This window comes from Sus scrofa, chromosome 3 (assembly GCF_000003025.6).
Source record: "Sus scrofa isolate TJ Tabasco breed Duroc chromosome 3, Sscrofa11.1, whole genome shotgun sequence".
In the NCBI taxonomy this organism is placed as follows: domain Eukaryota; kingdom Metazoa; phylum Chordata; class Mammalia; order Artiodactyla; family Suidae; genus Sus; species Sus scrofa.
In genome coordinates, this window is record NC_010445.4 from 127,243,567 (window position 1) to 127,261,429 (window position 17,863).

The 17,863-nt window shown below is 51.1% G+C and overlaps 1 protein-coding gene across 3 annotated transcripts in view; it reads left to right on the forward strand.

Moving 5' to 3' along the window:
- MBOAT2 (membrane bound O-acyltransferase domain containing 2) overlaps positions 231-17,863 on the forward strand; it is a 121,647-nt gene continuing 104,014 nt past the window's right edge. Inside the window, exon 1 of one of the 3 annotated variants that reach the window (XM_021087873.1) lies at positions 231-448. In XM_021087873.1, coding sequence (XP_020943532.1) covers positions 374-448 — 75 coding nt within the window. In that variant the 5' untranslated portion in view covers positions 231-373. The remainder of the gene's footprint in view (positions 449-17,863) is intronic. The other 2 variants (XM_021087875.1, XM_021087876.1) reach the window with 2 other exon arrangements.

Genomic DNA, 17,863 nt, shown 5'->3' on the forward strand with positions numbered 1-17,863 from the left:
GGCTGCGGGCGTCGGGGCGCCGCGCCGCGATTGGGCCGCGGGGCTGTCTGGCGCGAGGGCGCGCGAGGTGGGGAGGGGGCGGCTGGAAGCTGCTGGAAGTCAGGGGGCGGGGCGGGCGCGGGCGGTCGGGGGCGCGGGCGCGGGCGCGGGCCGGACGCGGGGGCGCGGGCGCGGGCGGGGGCGCGGGGCGCGGAGGGAGGGCCGAGCGGGTCACCGCCCCCGGCCCCTCCCCGGCCCCGCCCCGCGCGCTCCGACCGCGGGCGGCCAGGGGGCAGGCGAGCCGGCTGCATCCCCATCCTCGGCGTCGCCGGGCTCAGGCGCGGGTGAGCGGCGCGGGCGGGCGGAGCGCGGCGGGCGGAGCGCCAGGCCGGCCATGGCCACCACCAGCACTACGGGCTCCACCCTGTTGCAGCCCCTCAGCAACGCCGTGCAGCTGCCCATCGACCAGGTACCCGAGGCGACCCCGCTGGCATCGTGCCCTCGCCGCCCCCTCGGCGGCTGTGTGCCATCCGCGCGGAAGCCGGCACCCGGGGCGCTGACTGGGGCGGGGGCCCCGAAGGGAGGGGGCGACCCACTTGTTATTGTCCGTCCGCCGCTTTGGGCTGGCTGCCCCTCCCCAGCTGCCCACCCAGCCCCCACCCTGCCCGGCCAGCCCGGGGGGGCTTTGGGCACCGACGTGCGCGCGTGCATGCTTGGCCCTGCTCCCCGCCACAGCAGCGCCTGACCCGGGTAGCCGGCGATCGGAGTCCCGAAGCCGCTTCCAGTGTGTGTGTGGGCACTGGTGTAGACAGTGCGTGGAAGGGCTGTGCTTTGGGGGAGTCCGGGTGTCTGCACCCTGCGCGCAGGGCACCAGATGCTCCCCGGGGAAAGGATGGATGTGCTTAGGTGGAGAGTGCGCCGGACACGCGTGTGTGGCGTGGAGGAGGCCAGCTCAGGGGTCGACGACAGTTCCTTGGGACAGTTTGCGTTGAAGTGTGGCTTATTCTAGCGAGAGAGGCAACAGTTTGGGGGAAGGCAGAGGTTGTGAAGAAAAGTCAAAGTGAGTTGATGATCCCAGGGTTTCTACCGGAGAAAGCGGCAACCGTTTAGATGGAAGAACCCTTTTACCCGCACCCCGCCAACCAAAAGAAAAAAAGAAAGTATTTGACACGCTATAGGGAAGAGTGGGGCATTTAAGTCCTCACTTGGAGTTGGTATGAAAGGCCTAAGGGTTGTTGAGAAGTAAACAGTATTGTGATGGGAAAAGCAGCGCCATTTTTATTCAGAAAAGAAAGTTTGGGAGTATTTTGCCCGAGTGACATTTAGGGTGGCTGTTGGTGGGGGGGGGGGCGGGGAGAGAATTGCCTTAGCCCCAGGCTAGAGGTCGTTCACTGGAGATTTTGCTTAAAATTATTTCCCCCGGACTTGCTCTGGAAGTGTTTGCACGTTATAAGGGATCCTGGTTCGCTGTGCTCTCGAACGTGTTGCTGTCCTTGATGTCATCAGGGATTTCGTGTATAACACCGGGTTCCTCCGCGTTCAGATTCTGTTTCAAAGCAGGAAGGTGGAAATGACTTCTGGACCTAACAGTGTGGCACGAACTGCTTTGTGCTTCGCTGTTAAAAGAGCCAAACCAAACCAAACAGACCCAAGTATGTCCAGTGAGTATTAAAAAAGTCTGCCTCTGTTCAAATCCGAATTTCTTATATTTCAGTCATGAACTGCTCCTTCTTTGTAAATACTTTACCCCATACATTTTGAACAGTGGTTATCATGTGAATCAAGCTAATAGGTTCAAGGGCCAGTGGTGAAATTAATTGTGCCTTATAAGAAAGCAGTCTTCTCTGTTTATGAATAAACTGATCAGAACATAGGGTTTTTTGTCTTCTCAGCCCCTTGGACAATGCTCACCTTTCTAAGTGAGGCAATATTTGACCTTTTAGTGTATTGCAGCCCTCTTTGACTTAAGTAGGTTGTTGCCAGGGGATCAGCAAATGCAGGGTAGGTACCTGTTTAAAAATTTTTTTTCTCTCTTTTTTTTTTTTTTTTTTTTTTTGGTGATGAGAGCAAGGGAGGTAGGCCTGTAACTTTTCACTAACTTTAGGCAACAAGAATATGCTTTCTTCTTCTTTCTGTTTCTTTTCTCTCTTTCCCTGTCATGATGAAATATTTTCTCCACTGTGTAAATACCTTTTAATTTATCTAATGCTTACAACTTTAAAAGCGCTTGAATACCGGAGTTCCTGTGGTGGCTCAGCGATGAACACACCCCACTAGCATCCATGAGGACGTGGGTTCCATCCCTGCGGGTTAAGGACCCAGTGGGTTAAGGATGCAGCGTTGCTGTGAGCTGTGGTGTAGGTCTCAGACACAGCTCGGATCCTGCATTGCTGTGGCTCTGGCGTAGGCCAGCGGCTACAGCTCTGATTGGACCCCTAACCTGGGATCCTTCATGTGTCGAGGGTGCAGCCCTAAAAAGACAAAAAAAAAAAAAAAAAAAAAAGTGATTGAATACCAGTGAACCCACTTAAAAATCTCAGCCATCCAGAGCAAGTTATTTTCTGTGCTGACATGAGCAGGAGGATCAAGGGAAGGTGACAGAACCTAAAATCTCGACTTTCCTCCTTTTCTGTCTACAGGTTTTGACTTGGTACCTGGGACCCTTCATTCTCTTGGGACTTCTCCGAATGTACACGCCATTTGTGCTTTGGTTGTTTTCTCTAAGCAAGTCTCAAGAATATTGCGTTAATACCACACGAGCCGTCGCTTTTTATGGTGATCGTAAACTATTTCTCTAAAGCACCAGTGAATTGACTTTTTTGCTGATAAAGCTCTTGGAATAACCAAAACACATCCAGTCGAGCTGGATGCATAAGTAGTCATTGAGCCATTATTTTGAAGTTGAGCAAAATAGAAAATAATTTTGGTAACATATAAATAATTGAATCCAAGTTGAGAGAAAGCCTAAGAATGAGTCGTAATCAAATAGTGTGATTCAACAGGAAAAAGACAAATGAGGAAATGAGAAGCGTAAAAATACCACTTGTTAGTGTGTTAATTTGGTATGTGCTAATTAACAATGTTTTAAAAATTTAGGAAATGATAAAAGCAGTTGTTTGATGTCAGAGGAAGAGAAGGATCTCAGAGCCAGGAAATGGTTTCGCTTTTTTACTAGAGTGAGTGCGGAATTTATGAGGTGAGAGAAATGATTGGTGTGTATCGAATAAAGAATGTACGTTGCAGGGTCAGGTAGGCGAGACATTGCAAGAGGGCCAGGCAGGCAAAGGAGGAGCAGATCTTGCTCGCCTTAGACTCCTGGTTCTGTTCATCTCCCTGGAGAATTCCAGAGTGACCTTGAGGCCACCCTAGTATTTGTTCAGTAGGCCTCCCATGTAGATGAAATATAAAATCTGGCATTGAGTGAGGTTAAGTGTTGCTTTAAGATGGGAAACCACTTACCAGCTGCCGTTTCCCTTTCTAGGCCTTGCATTCCAGGTGGCTGTATTTCCGGGCTGCTAGTTATCATTAATGGGATATAATTAATGCCAGGATTTGGGCTAAAGAAGCGGAGGGCCAGCGACAAGGGCCGGGTGTGTTACCAAGAAGACATGAGCTGTCATTGCATCGAATCGTATGCTTTATTAGTGGCTGAAGTGGTGAATTTTTGAAAGACCTTCCCCACTGAGTACCAAACAAGAGAGAATAATTATATGTCCCAGATCAACCTGGCGTTTGTTTTTGTTTTCAAACCTCAACATACATGCTCTGTTGCATTTGACTTTCCCAACCCTCTGAGTTATCAGGCGGAGCCCCCGCCCCGTCCTCTTCTTCCTCCATCTCTTTACACTTCCTTTCCTCACAAACCCCTTTTCCTTCCTTATTTCCCATGATGCCATAATCACTCTGACCCTGGAGTCGGTTGCCGTGGCTGGCATGATTCCAGGATGGCACACTTGGCACAGAGCCAGTGAGGCATAAGCCTGGCCTGAGCCAACAGGTCTGTGTGGGGACAGTCCTTGTTTTAGAGATGATGTTCAGAACTTTGGGGACGAGGAGAGGGGCAAGAGGGGGACTGGAGATGCTTTGAAAAGCTTGGAGGTGGGAGGAAGAGGGACCAGCTGTTGTAACAGATCCTGCAAAGTCAGCTAGTAGCTGACGGGTGACGCCTTCCAGTTTACAGGTGTCTTTCACGTAAGTTCTATGATTTTACTGAATCCTTAAGGCACCTTATGAAGTCAGGTAAAATTCAAGGCCCCCAGTATTTTAGCTTCAGGTATTAGGCATTTGAGTGAAAGGTCAATTTTAATTTATATTCTCTCTCCCTCCCCCCTTTTTTTTTTTGTATTTTTAGGGCCACACGCATGGAAGTTCCCAGGCTAGGGGTCAAATTGGAGCTGCAGCTGCTGGCCTACACCACAGCCACAGCAACACCAGATTCGATCCACGTCTGTGACCTACTCCCCAGCTCACGGCAACGCTGGATCCTTCACCCACTGAGTGAGGCCAGGAATCAGACTTGTATCCTCATGGATTCTCGTCGGGTTCATTACTGCTGAGCCACAGTGGGTTTATGTTTTCAGTAGAGCATTGTTTTAGGCCTGGGGGGTGGGGGCCGTGTGGTTTCGAGGACTTCGGGGACTGGAAGGTGGAGTGGAAGAACTTGCCCCGTGCCGAGGTGTTGGTTCTCGTGGTTGGGGTGGGAACGCCTCGTGTGTACGTTAGCGAGAGAGAAATGCAGAGGCTTATCCAATCCTGTTTCCATCTTTTTGGTCCTCTTGTTGATTCAGTTTCTGAATATGCTCCCCCACCCCGTGCCATGTAACCAGCCGAAGAAAATAAGTAACGTATCAGGGAAGAGAGTCGTTGAAAACGTCACCTCCTTTATTCCTCTTACAGTTGTGCCCGGGGCGAACCCCGCTTTAGCGATGAGGAAGTGGGTGCCATTCTCGGCTGTGACTTCCGGGAGAAGCCGCTGAATGGCAGCAGAAGCAGCACGTCAGAGATCTGTTTTGTTGGAAAGTTGCCATTTGAATGCTTTACATTTGGGACATAAATATTTACCTCGTCTGTCCTTCCGTCTCCCGCTACGCCCATAATGCGCGCGGGTCCTCTGCGCGAGAGCCCTGCCGTCGAGGGGGTCGGCCGTGGAGGGTCCGTCACTGGGGAAGGCGTGTGGGCCTGAGCATCCTGCCTCCGTGTCTCAGGCGCTGTCGGTTAACTCGCGTGCGATCTGGCACTTTACATTCGTGAGTTTCCTCCTGTGTAAAATGGGGTTGCCCTGAGTTTTAAAATTCCGTGATTCTGTGTTTGCTTCCTCAAGGCGCCCCCAATTCTTTTTGGACCGAGTTGGAGAGACTCTAAGTAAGACCCCCACCCAAGGGGACATGGACTGATGCATCTTGAAGTTTCCAGCAGTAAATTGAAACGGCCTCTCTGGTTAATCGAGCATTGAGGCAAAGGACCATGTGCCCTAAATTGCTGTTGGTGTGGTTTCCCTTCATCGACAGAAGGAGCAGCACCGGGGTGGAGTGGAGAGGGCGCGGTTGGTTTCACCCAGGTTCTGCCAGCCTGGTGCTCGTTGGCAAATTACTGTCTTTTTCTTCAAGCCCCAGTTTCCTCATCTGTAAAACAAAGATAGTAAGTCGTAGCCCTTTGGGGGTTATCCCGGAGGTGGTAGCAAAGTGCCTGACTCCTGCTGCCGCTGCGCCGCCCGGGCCTTTCCTCCTCACGAGTGTGGAATATTGGGAACGGGTCGTCTGTTTTTCTTTTGGAGAGTGAACATCTGTTCATGTATATTCCATCTTGAATCTCCAGGACTTCCTTTTTAGGAAGGGAAATATCAGGTTCCGCCGTGTATCCCTACACGGTGATTAAACGAGGATTCAAAGCTCGTTTTGAATTTGGAGTCAAAAGTGGTTTTTCTGCTTCCTTACTGTTCACAAGTTCTTTGTCCTCTGCCTTAAAAATGCTTCCTACGTTATTACTTCCTCGATAGGTACAGAGCGCTCCCGTCTTTGTTTACTGGGGCCCATCAGGGCAGACTTTCCAGGGAAATAATCAAAACAGCTCACACACAGCTTTTGCCGGCAGTCGATTTAACAGGTGGATTCTACGATGATAGGACTTGGCAGGATTTCTTGAAAATAAAACCAGCCATAAACAGGGCCCTCAAAAGAGTGATCACGGGTCCTGCTTTGGCACATACGCAGGGTGTGGAAAAGGGGGTGGGCCACTGATTGGTGAAAGCCAGAATTCGGCTTCAGGAGATCTGAGCAGGCGGCGAGCGTGTGCTCCCCTTCCTTGCTCATCGGAATCCTCACTCTTCTTCCGAGCCGCATCCCGTGCACCTTGCCTATGAATCTTCCCCTGACTCCCAGCTGATGTGACCGCTGTCTCATTTGAACCACGGAAGCATCTTGGGTTTGGCACAGTCCTGGCATGGCTATTCTGCTTAGTGTTGTCTGTAACCCTTGCGTCTCTGGGAGGAGGTAGATGGAACGAGGTAACCAAGGAGACCTTAAGAACCACTTCCCAAGATCTGGGCAGGTTTAGGGAAGTCAGCGAGGACCAGGATGGGCTCGCCGGGCCAGCTCCTCTAGGCCTGGAGCGGCAAGAGGAAGGAAGGGCAGAGCCCTAAGGGGGGAGTCAGAACCCGGTGAGGGGGGCCGTGGGGGTGCCTGCTGGAGGTGCTGTGGCCTGCAGCGAGGGACCCAGCCAGCCCGCAGTGGCCTTGAGGGAGCCAGTGACAGAGAGGGGGCATCCCCCTGCCTTCCAGCCTCTCGTTCCTGCTGGGGTCCCCTTCCCAGGGGAGGGTGATGCTGGGAGCACAGAGTCAAGTAGTCAGTGGCTCTGGAGGGTGTTCAGATCCCGAGCAGGATGTCATGATTCCCTTGGCCTTTGCAGCGGTACTTATCCCTACCTACGGCGCGCAGAGAAAACACCTGCTGTCGGGCCCCTGATGCACAGCTCATCCTGTCTCTTCTCAGCCACACGTTGGAAAAAAGGAGTTGATTCTTGCTTTTTCCATTTTCCTAATTTCTATTCACTCTTACAACCATTGCCATCAGGGGTCTGCCTCCAATACTAGTAGCCACACGCGGAGGCAGCCTTGGAAGCGTGGGATGCTAATTGGTCACTTGCTTGAAACTCCTCATGGCTTCCACCTGCCTATTGCAGTGCTTTTTAAAGTGTGGCTGTGAGTCCACTTGTATCAAAAATCATGTGGTTTTGTTGTTAAAAAACCACATTCCCAGGCTCCTCCCAGACTCACCCAACGAGGGCCAGGGAACCTGTACTTTTGACCAGGCTCATTCTTACTTCAGAGGCCAACAGCTTCTTGACCTCGTTGTTTCCAGGTTCTCCCTGTTATTAAAAGGTTATAAAAGTGTGGTGCATTTTAAAAAATATTTGCTTGTAACCACTTAACACATAATCTCCAAAATCGAATCCAGGGTAATTGTGCTGTTGATGAGATGGTCACAATATCTGGGAAAGAATAAAATTCAGAGCGCACGTTAGGCACTGTGGCCCTGGGTTTCTGGTGAGGGGTGTACACGCCTCCTTGGTCCTGTCATTGCATCTCTAGGGACCCTGTGCGTGAGGTCGGGTGTAGGAAGTGTCTCAAGTCTAACACGAGTGAGGTCCTTCGGGAATGACGGAGGCCGGTCCTGTGCGAGGCCCTGCCCCCGGCTTCTTACTGCCTGGGAAGCCCTGGCCTGGAGGGGGGCTTAGACCCCTCGCTGCCCGCTCCTCTTCTGCGGTCCAGACCCCGCCCCCACCCTGGCCGCCCTCACACACCCACAGGCTCTCCCAGCGGGAGCAGAGAATTTCCAGAAGCCACCATACGTGCGGAAGTGACTGGGCTGCAGTTAGTTCTGGTCTGCTGCCCCAAGTACCTGCAGAACCAGTTACTCTGAGTCCCTGCAGTAGCCGTTCCCATCTTCTGACCCCAGGCCTTTGATCAAGTGGTTTCCTCGGTCTGAAACCCCCCGCGCGCTCTTTTGGGCTGGCAGACCCGTGTTTTGCAGTATTCTGCTGAAGCCTCTACCTCCTTGGTGAGGCTTTGAAAGTTCTGTCCCTTCCTTTCTGTCACTTGGCACTCCCTTCTGGGCCCCTTGTGTGTCTAACACACACACATACCAGGGGTCTGAGGCTGCGGGTGTCTCAGGCGAAGCCCCTTTGAGGAGCTGTTTCTCGAAGCTCTGCAGCGGTTCTGCAGTGAGGCCGGAAGGCAGCTCGGAGAGAAGACAGACAGACAGACAGACAGATAGACAGCGCTGTCCTGCTCCACCCCTGTCCTTCGCTCTGGGCTCCCCCAGCCCCTCCCGGGTCTGAAGCCAAAGTCCAGCATCCCCGGGGTCTCGTGTTCTCAGAAGGATATGAGGGCACCAGTTGGGGGTCTGTCCGCGGGCTGCGTGGCCCCCGCGTGGATCCTTCTCACCCTCGGAAGTAGGGGTACAAGACCTCCCCCTTTGCCCTCAGTGCCCTGGCCGCCCCTGCCCCTCCCTGCCTGCCCTGCTCGGACCACACTCGCCTCCCGCCAGGCTGCGAACTCCGGGAGCACAGGGCCTCCTGCTCCTCAGGCCTGCGACCCTCACGCCCCGGGCCTTCGCTGGCGTCGGGGCGTCTGCAGCGAGCACCTGAGGGCCAGGGGTGCGGCCTGGCTCAGGGTTTGATCATCGCGTCACGCGGGGCGGGCGGGGGGCTGCCCGTGGGCCGCCTTCAGGGGCGCGCGCGGCCGAGCTCAGTCCTCAGCTGCGCGGCTGCTTTCCAGGGCTTGTGCCGGCGCCTTGTGCAGGTCCCTCGGGGCCTTCACGTTTGCAGTGACCCATTTTACTCTGGAGTGTCTGCTGTGTCCCGCACAAGGTGCTGGATGCTCAGGATTCAAAGAAGAAAGTGGCTGCCGTTCGAGGCCGTGATTCGCCCACTTTCCAAGAAGCAGCTGCAGGAGGCCGGCCCGGGCATGCTTCCCAGCGGCCTGCGCCGGGGGCCTCCTCAGGGAGCCTTTTCCTGGGACCGCTTCACTTCTTCGGCATCTTTCATTGGCACCCACATCCTCCCAGGCTGGAAGGCAGATCCTGGGGCTGAGAAAGCAGTGGGAAGCCTTCACTGGCTGGGGTGCTCCATTGCCTTTGCAGCTCTGGCGGCCCCCAGACTGGGTTCCCATCACAGTGACTCCGTCTCCTGCCTCTGGTCCCCACTGTGCTTCTTCCCTCTGGTCCCCACTGTGCTTCTTCCCGGCTGTGCTGCCCGGAGGGTTGCGGTGCCTGGGCTGTGAGCTCTGTGCAGAGGGCCCCACAGTGCATCTCCGTGTGTTCGAAGGAAGCTCCGTAAACCTCTTCGGCTGACTTTTATTTACTTAAAAGGAGATTTGAAGGATTTCGGAGGAATGGGACTGATGATTCACAGGAGAATGAAGGTAACTGAGAGGTCCCAGCACCCTCAGCTGCGTGATGACACCGTCGTTACAGCCGCGGTGATAAGGGGCCATTGGAAAGAAGCTCCATCAGCATCGTTCTCAAGCGGTTCAGAAAAAAGAAGCCTTCAGCATGTGGAACCGTGTCTTTATCCAGAAAGAACAAAGGGGCTGTGCTTTTAGTGCCTCGCCTCCTCCCCTGACAGCAGGGGCCTCCAGGTAGGCACCTTGCAGACGCTACCCCACGCTCTCCAACCAACCAATCCAGGCAGCCTGGCTTTTGGCCTGTAGCCGGTGTCACTGGTGGATCCTCCCTGGGTGGCCAGTGTCCTTGTGGAGTGAGGAAGCCAGGGGCTAGCCCAGGTGGACCTCGCTCTTTTTTTTTTTTAATGTCCTTTTAATTAATTATAATTTAAAAAATTGGGGGGAGGGAGCATTCCCATTTTGGCTCTGGGTTGAGAATCTGACTAGTATTCATGAGGATTCAGGTTCAATCCCTGGCCTCACTCAGTGGTTTAAGGATCCTGTGCTGCTGTGGCTGTGGTGTAGGGCGGCAGCTATAGCTCCAATTTGATCCCTAGCCTGGGACCCTCCATATGCCGTGGGTATGGCCCTGAAAAGACAAAGAAAAAAAAAAAATTTGTTTTTTCTTTTGGCCGCACCTGTGGCATGTGGACGTTCTCATGCCAGGAATCGAACCCGTGCCACAGGAGTAACCAGAGCCACAGCAGTGACAATGCTGGATCCTCAACCCCTGAGCCACCAGGGCACTCTGGGCCTCACTCTTCTGGGGAAAGCCAGACCGTAGCAGCTTGCCTTGCTCCTGTCTCCGTGTCGGACGAAGATGTCACATACTTTCCGTTTTAATCCACATCTCGGAGAAACTTTTTCAGCTTTTAGAGGTTTTCCGTGCCAAATTAGGGGTGTGTGGGAGGTCAGGGTTGTACATGACATGTACTTTTAGGTATAGTTAAGCTACTCAGTTACATGTCTATTACAGTAGGTAGCTCTCCACGTAAACAAGATGCTGAATCCTTTCACTTTCTTTTTGAAGGTAAATGAGAAGTAAAACGACAACTAGGAAAGGCATTCAGGTGATTCTTGTTAAAACCAGGGGGGAGAGGTTCTGCCTTTGGCAAAATGAGTGGTTTCAAAAGCACTTGTCCTCTGGGTGCTCATCAGCAAGTGGTGATTGAGTTGAGGGTGTCTGGCCTAACGGTGTGGAAGTTCAGAGATGAATGGAAAGATTTGCAGTGGTGGTCTCGTGATTAACCGTGTAGAAGAAGAACTGCCCAAGCCCGGCAGGACATCTTGTGAATAAACTCTGGGAGTGCTTGTCTGTGGTCGGATGCCGTCACCTGGCGAGGTCACGGCCAGGCGAAGCCGTGAAGGACGGCACGGGCTCCAAGTGCCTGTGTCTGGAAGGCGCCAGGCAAGGAACCTAACCAAGTGAACGTAAGTGCAGATGCAGCTTTCTGGTAACCATCTGATTTCTCTTTTTCTTTCTTTTTTTTTGTCTTTTAGGGCCAAACCCATGGCATATGGAGATTCCCAGGCTAGGGATGGAATTGGAGCTGTAGCTTCGACCTACCCCACAGCTCACAGCAATGCCAGATCCTTAGCCCACTGAGCAAGGCCAGGGATCCAACCTGCGTCTTCATGGATGCTGGTCAGATTCGTTTCCTCTGAGCCGCAACGGGAACTCAACCATCTGATTTTTCAAGGGAAGCTGGAATTCTGGATTTGTTTTTTTTGTGTGTGTGTGTTAAAATTTGTGATTTTTAAAAATTTGGCTGAAATGTTTTTAAGTTTTCTTTCTTTGAGCTCAAACAACACAGCAATACCAAGTTTAGCTTATTGGCCATTAGGAGGTAGGTCCTTTCTGTTACAGTTGATGCAGTCGGTCCGGACTGAAGGGCACTGTCCTGTTCCGAGACATCAAAGGAACCTCAGCCAACCAGATTCTAACCATAGCAGGACCGCCAGGACTGCGAAGGCTTGGCGACCATGTCATGGGAGAGTTGAAGAGGTCATTTTTAAACTTCATCCCCTAGTAATTTCATCCTTAAATTGGCGCACCAAACTTCAGGTTAAATTTTGTCTGCCTGGCTCGTATCCTTTGGAGAGGATTGTATCTCCGAAATAATCTTGAACATTAATGTCCCACTCAGGTGGGAAGGTTGCATTTTCACACCACCTGCATTTTATTCTTTTTGCAGATCCAGTATTACAATTGCTGACAGGCCTAAGTGGTCAAGCCTACTCTATGGGGTGTGACATTAAAAAAAAAAAGTTTAGCTGGTGGAGAATAAAGTCATACTTGGAAAGGTCTTGATTGCCTGATAAGCTCCTACCATATTTTTCACTTTATTTTTTATTTATTTATTTATTTTTTAAGTGTACGTTGAGTTTTGGCCAGCATATTTTCTCTTGAGATGACTCTTGGGGCTTTGGAGTTTAAGCTTAATCTACAGTGAGTTTCACCCTGAGTGTCAGCATGCCTTTTCTAATACTGGGACTGGCACAGCTGTTCGTGTTAGCTGCTTACCAAGAATAGAAGTGACAAAGATTTTTAGTGTCTGCATAGAGCCGAGAGGACAGAGGCAGAGGGCAGGGCAGAGGTACCCTTGGCTGGTATCCAGGGTCTTTGGGGGCGGTTGCAGGTGTGAGATAATCCTCCTGGTGTGTAATGTGGTCCCTGAACCATCCCCACAGTATGAGGCGGTTATGTCTTCTCCTTTTGCTCCTGGAAAATATTTTTAAAGCCACACAGGAAAGGAAAATCTTGGTGTGTTTGGCATCACAACAGTAAGCTTCAGCCTTCCATGAGATTTGAATGGAAATTCTGATAAACTAATCAAGAGTGAAGCTTAGAACTTTGGGTATTGAACTGTGTATTTGTGACAATTTTCCGTACGGACGGGAAGGATTTGTTTCTAAAGGGTTAGGTTTCTTTTTTTAAGGCCCAAGACATATAAATTAATGGAGAAATAGGTATGCTGTTCCAAGAAGGCTGTTGGCATAGACTCAGGATGAGCACGTAGGAGCATGAAATAATTTATAAAGCCGCTTTGTTAGGAATGTGGTATTTGGTAGGAAACACATGAGTCAATCAAAAACAACAACAACAACAACAACAACCCCTGCTTGGACTGTTAAAGACAAAAGGATGTTGGGACCATTTCAGCAACGACAAAGTAAATTAGAATAGTGCCAGAAGGATGGTCTTGGAGTGTTTTCCTTTTTGTACGGAAAAGCAAACATTTTATTGAAAGCAAGAACTTCTGGAAAATGATGAACCTATTCCCCATTCTGCCCCCCCCCCCAGATTTGGTAAATGTACGATAGTGGTGTTTCAGCTGCTGTAAAACGAAGGAGAGTGGCAGTGCAGGCTGGTGCCCTGGCCAGGCTGGTGACGTGGGCTAGCAGGTGGCTGGGTCGTCCTTATGGTGTACGGGGAACCGTGTGCAGCGGGCAGGGCGCAGCAAGGGGGAACCACATGTGTTGTGTCTTTGGTGTAAGTTGTGTGTCGGGGAAGGTGCGTTAGATCAAAATTAAGAACCTTCTGTGGAACTGGGACCCGAGTAAACTGGGTGGTAGCAGTGTGGAGACGGGCCTGTGACAGGCAGAATTGGAGAGCTTTAGTCTATGGTGAGTGTCGTTCCTTTTTTTTTTTTTTTCTTAGAGTTGCGCCTGCAGCATATGGAGGTTCCCAGGCTAGGGATCGAATTGGAGCTGCAGCTGCCGGCCTACACCACAGCCACAGCCATGCCAGATCCGAGCCGCGTCTGCAGTCTACGCCTCCGCTTGTGGCAACACCAGATCCTTAACCCACTGAGCGAGGCCAGGGATCAAACCCGCATCCTGATGGACCCTTGTTGGGTCCTTAACCTGCTGAGCCACAATGGGAACTCCGAGTGTTGTTACTTGTAGATTATTTCTGTAAAAGGAAGTCGCTGGGTTGTTGGTATGGATTTTGATGTCAGGAATTTCCATCTTGGTAGGAAAGATGGAAAAGGGTAAGGAGGCATCACTGTCCCTCCAGCACGCGGTACAGGCCAGGGGATTCCTTAGGCGCTGAGAGATGCAGAGATGAGCTGGTCTGGCTCCTGAACTTCTGGTCTCGTGGGAGGAGACAGTGTGGTGAGCCCGTGCGGTGTGTCGAGGCTGCCAGAAGAGAGATGCTGGACTGCGTTTGGGTGAGGCTTCTGCAGGTGTCCCGACACCAACCCAGGGGCTCTGCGGATCGTAGAAGACTCGTTTTCTCACCCGACGGTTCTGACGTAAATGGTCCAGGTTGGTGGATAGTTTGCTCCACCTGGTTGTCCGGAGACCAGAGTCCCTTCCAACATGTCAGTTCTGCCGCCTGGGCCTCTCGGTCTGATCGTGGGGAGGCTGGTTTGCCGAGGGCAGTGGTCCTTAGACATGAGTTTGCGTGAGAACCCCCTGCGGCGGTGGCTAAAAGCCGCATCGCAGGGCCCTGCAACCAGAGTTTCTGATTCGGAAGGCCAAGTTTGCAAGGGCGACAGCTTCAGAGTTTGCCGCAGTTCCTGCTGCTGGTCTGGCGACTGTACCTTGAGAACTGGAGGGTTCCAGTCGCCCATCAGACCAGGAGGGGAAGGAGCCCCGGACGCAGGCCACAGTGCGGGCCGGAGGCGGTCAGATACGCATCCCTTTGACTCCCGTTCCTCTTGCTCGAGCTCTGTCATGTGTCCCAGGTCCCAGCCAGGAGATGGGTGGGGTGGGGGCTAGTAAATGTCCCCCACCTGGGGGACAGCAGGGCCGGCGCCACCACCCCGGAATCGCTTAGGGAACAACAAGTGCCACTCAGGGTTGGCCTGGTCGGGGCGAGGTCACATTGGAGCCCAAATCTTGAAGGATAAATTTTCCTGGCATCCCAGAGCAAAGTGCAGCTTGTCGTTAAGGAAACAGTGTTTGCGGCGGAAAGCAGGGCAGGCTCACCCGTTGATTGACGGGCAGGCTTTGTGCGAGGCCTCCAGTTGGAGATTAGCGCCTAGATGGGCAAAAGGCCTGGTGATGCAGCTGGTTAAGAATCGAGCTGTTAAGACCGTGGGTTCATGGAGTGTCCTGGTGGTTCAGTGGGTCAAAGGTCTGGCGTTATCAGTGTTGAGGCGCTGGTTACAGCTGTGGTGCGGGTTCGGTCCCTGGCCCAGGAACTTCCACATGCCAAGGGTGCGGCCGCAAAGAAATGGTTAAAAAGGACTGTGGGTTCGGGAGTCAGCTTAGGCGCTGTGAGCGGCTGGCGCCTGCTTTGTGTGCCGTGCAGAGCCTGGTGCGAGGAAGCCCCGTAAACAGCAGCCGTTGTGGTGCGGGCACCTCGGGGAGAACTGCTCGTGTGAGCCGGAATCTTCTCCGGGAGGCTCTGGTGAGGGCTTGTCTGGCGTCTGTGAACATCCGGGCGATGGAGAGCTTGCTCCCTGTCTGGGCAGCGGGTTCGGTTCCCGGACCGCCGTCCCAGTTAGAGAGTTTGTCGTCTTGGGGCTCGTGGACAGAGTCTGGAATGAGCCACCTCTTCACGGCCACCTTCTGGAGCGTCGAGTCGTTTCCTCCCGCCTCCCCGTGGCTGGCCCGTGGACAAGGGCGCTGTGGTCCATCCGGCGTGGAGTCCCCTTCTGCTGTGGAACCCGGGGGCCCGGGAGGGGACGTTCTGGCTCTCCTGGGATGGGTAGGCCTGCCCCTGAAAGCCCTCTGGCCCGGCTGGCCCTCTGCGGCGGGCTGCAGCGCTGGCATGCTTGTCTGCAGGTTTCTGGCTTTTATGCCTCTGTTACTTGCTGGTATGTATGAAAAGTCAGAATAAAATTGCTGACTTAGTAATAAGCATGTTCGTTGAGACCCTGATAAAGGCACCAAACCTTCTTTCCACTCTGGGCACGCGTTGTGCGCCTGGCTGCTGGTGTTCAGGTGTGAGAAAGAGAGCGTCGCTGAGGAAGGTGGAGGAAGTGCTGGGGTGCCTGAGCTAAGGTTGCCTTGAAGTGGGGTCCCTCACGTCACAATTTTGGTTGATGCCTGATGGCTGTTTTTGGTTTTTTTGTTTGTTTGTTTGTTGTCTTTTTGCCATTTCTTGGGCTGCACCCACGGCACATGGAGGTTCCCAGGCTAGGGGTCGAATCGGAGCTGTAGCCTCCGGCCTACACCACAGCCACAGCAACATGGGATCCAAGCCACACCTGTGACCCACACCACAGCTCACAGCAACGCCAGATCCTTAACCCACTGAGCGAGGCCAGGGATCGAACCCGCAACTTCAGGGTTCCTAGTCGGATTCGTTAACCACTGCGCCACAAGGGAAACTCTTTTTTTTTTTTTTTTTTGCTTTTTAAGGCCACACCCTCGGCATGTGGAAGTTTCCAGGCTAGGGGTTGAATTGGAGCTGCAGCCGCGGGCCTGCATCACGGCCACAGCCACGCGGGATCCGAACTACATCTGTGACCTACACCACAGCTCGTGGCAACACCGGATCCTTGACCACTGAGCGAGGCCAGGGATCAAACCTGTGCTCTCATGGATGCTAGTCAGATTCGTTTCTGCTGAGCCGCAACAGCAACTCCTGGCTGACTTAAAAATCAACAGTGAATTAAAGCTGAATACTACCCAGGCAGATCTCAAAAATGTCTTTGTCTTCAGCTCTTGAAACTGGTTGATGGTGTCCTGTAGTCATTTCTGCAAACATTTGTTCCCTCTGTAGACTCAAAACTATAGGAGTTCTCAAAACATTCTTATGAAGACTGGATTTTACAGTTAATCCGTGAGAAGAAAGCATGTTTTGGAAACCCTGGTTCTCTGACACTTGCCTTTTCTTCCATGTCCCTTATATAAATATATCCCTTATTTATTATGTATTTATGATTCGTTATGGGTGTTACTGTGTGTGAGTTCAGGGTTCTTTCTCCTTGTAAAATTGAGATGGTAGAGCTACTTATTCTGGGTTTAATTCATTTGTGCATGATGTTTAGACTTCCCAAATAGAGCTTTTTCATTAAAAAAGGTCTTTTTCATGATTTAAAAGGAACTAGATAACTAAAACTCAAATACAGATCTTAAAGTTTATTTTGTTTTGTTAGCATACTAACAATTTTACAAATACTAGAATTATAAAATAATCTCTTATTGACTTCTAAAAAAATTCTAAACACTTTCCTCAAAGGATGTAGTCTTCTTTAAGTTGTCGTGCAAGTGAACTTTTTCTCACACTCACATGAGCTCGTTTGCTTTCCTGTTCACCGTCTTCATAGTCCTACCAGCATTTTACTCTTGTGATAACAAGCGTGGATTTCTATGTCGACTGATAGAATATGAATCCGTAAGTCGCATAATACGATTTGACAGCAAGTTAAATGCCGAGGGCTTATCTATATGTATTTGAAAGTTAATGTTCATCAGTGGACAGTAAATATGAGCGACATGCACTGTTGATATTTTTGGTGTCATTTTGCTGGTTAGAAATGACAGTAGGTGGAAGACCAAAATGTAAGACTGGAAACCATAAACCTCCAAGAGAAAACAGAGGCAGAACATTCTTTGACATAAATTATCACAATCTTTGTTTGAATATGTCTCCCAAGGCAAAGGAAACAAAAGCAACGATAATCAAATGGGACCTAATTAAACTTAAAAGCTTTTGCACAGCAAACTGTCAACAAAACGAAAAGACAACCCATTGAATGAGAGAAAATATTTGCAAATGATACAACAAATAGGGAATTAATATCAAAATATATAAACAGCTCATACATCTCATTATATAAAACCCCCAATCAACCCAAATAAAAAAGGAACAGAGACCTGAATAGACATTTTCCCAAAGACAACATACAGATGGCCAGCAGGCACATGAAAAGATGCTCAGCCTCGCTCATCATTGGAGAATACAGGTGTCATCACTTCACACCTGTCAGAATGGCCATCATGAAAAGGACCACAAATAATAACAAGTGTTGGTGAGGATATGGAGAAAGGGGAACGCTCTTACCCTGTTGGTGGGAATGTAAATCGGTGCACCCACTATGGAAGCCAGGATGGTGGTTCCTCAGAATCTAAAAGTAGAACTACCTCATGACCCAGCAATTCCATTCCTTCATATATATATATACGAAGAAAACAGATACACTAATTTGAAAAGATATGTGCACCCCTATGTTCATAGCAGCATTATTTAGTAATTTGAAAAGACACGTGCACCTCAGTGTTTGGTAGCAGCTTTATGGAAGCAACCTAGGCGTCCATCAACAGGCGAATGGATAAAGAAGAGGATACACACACACACACACACACACACACACACACACACACACACACACACGACTATTACTCTGTCATAAAAAAGAATGGAATTTCTGCCATTTGCAACAACACAGATGGACATGGAGGGTGTTATGCTTGGTGGAATAAAACAGAAAGACAAATGCTATATATTATCGCTTGTGTGTGGAATCTGAAAGATGAAACAAA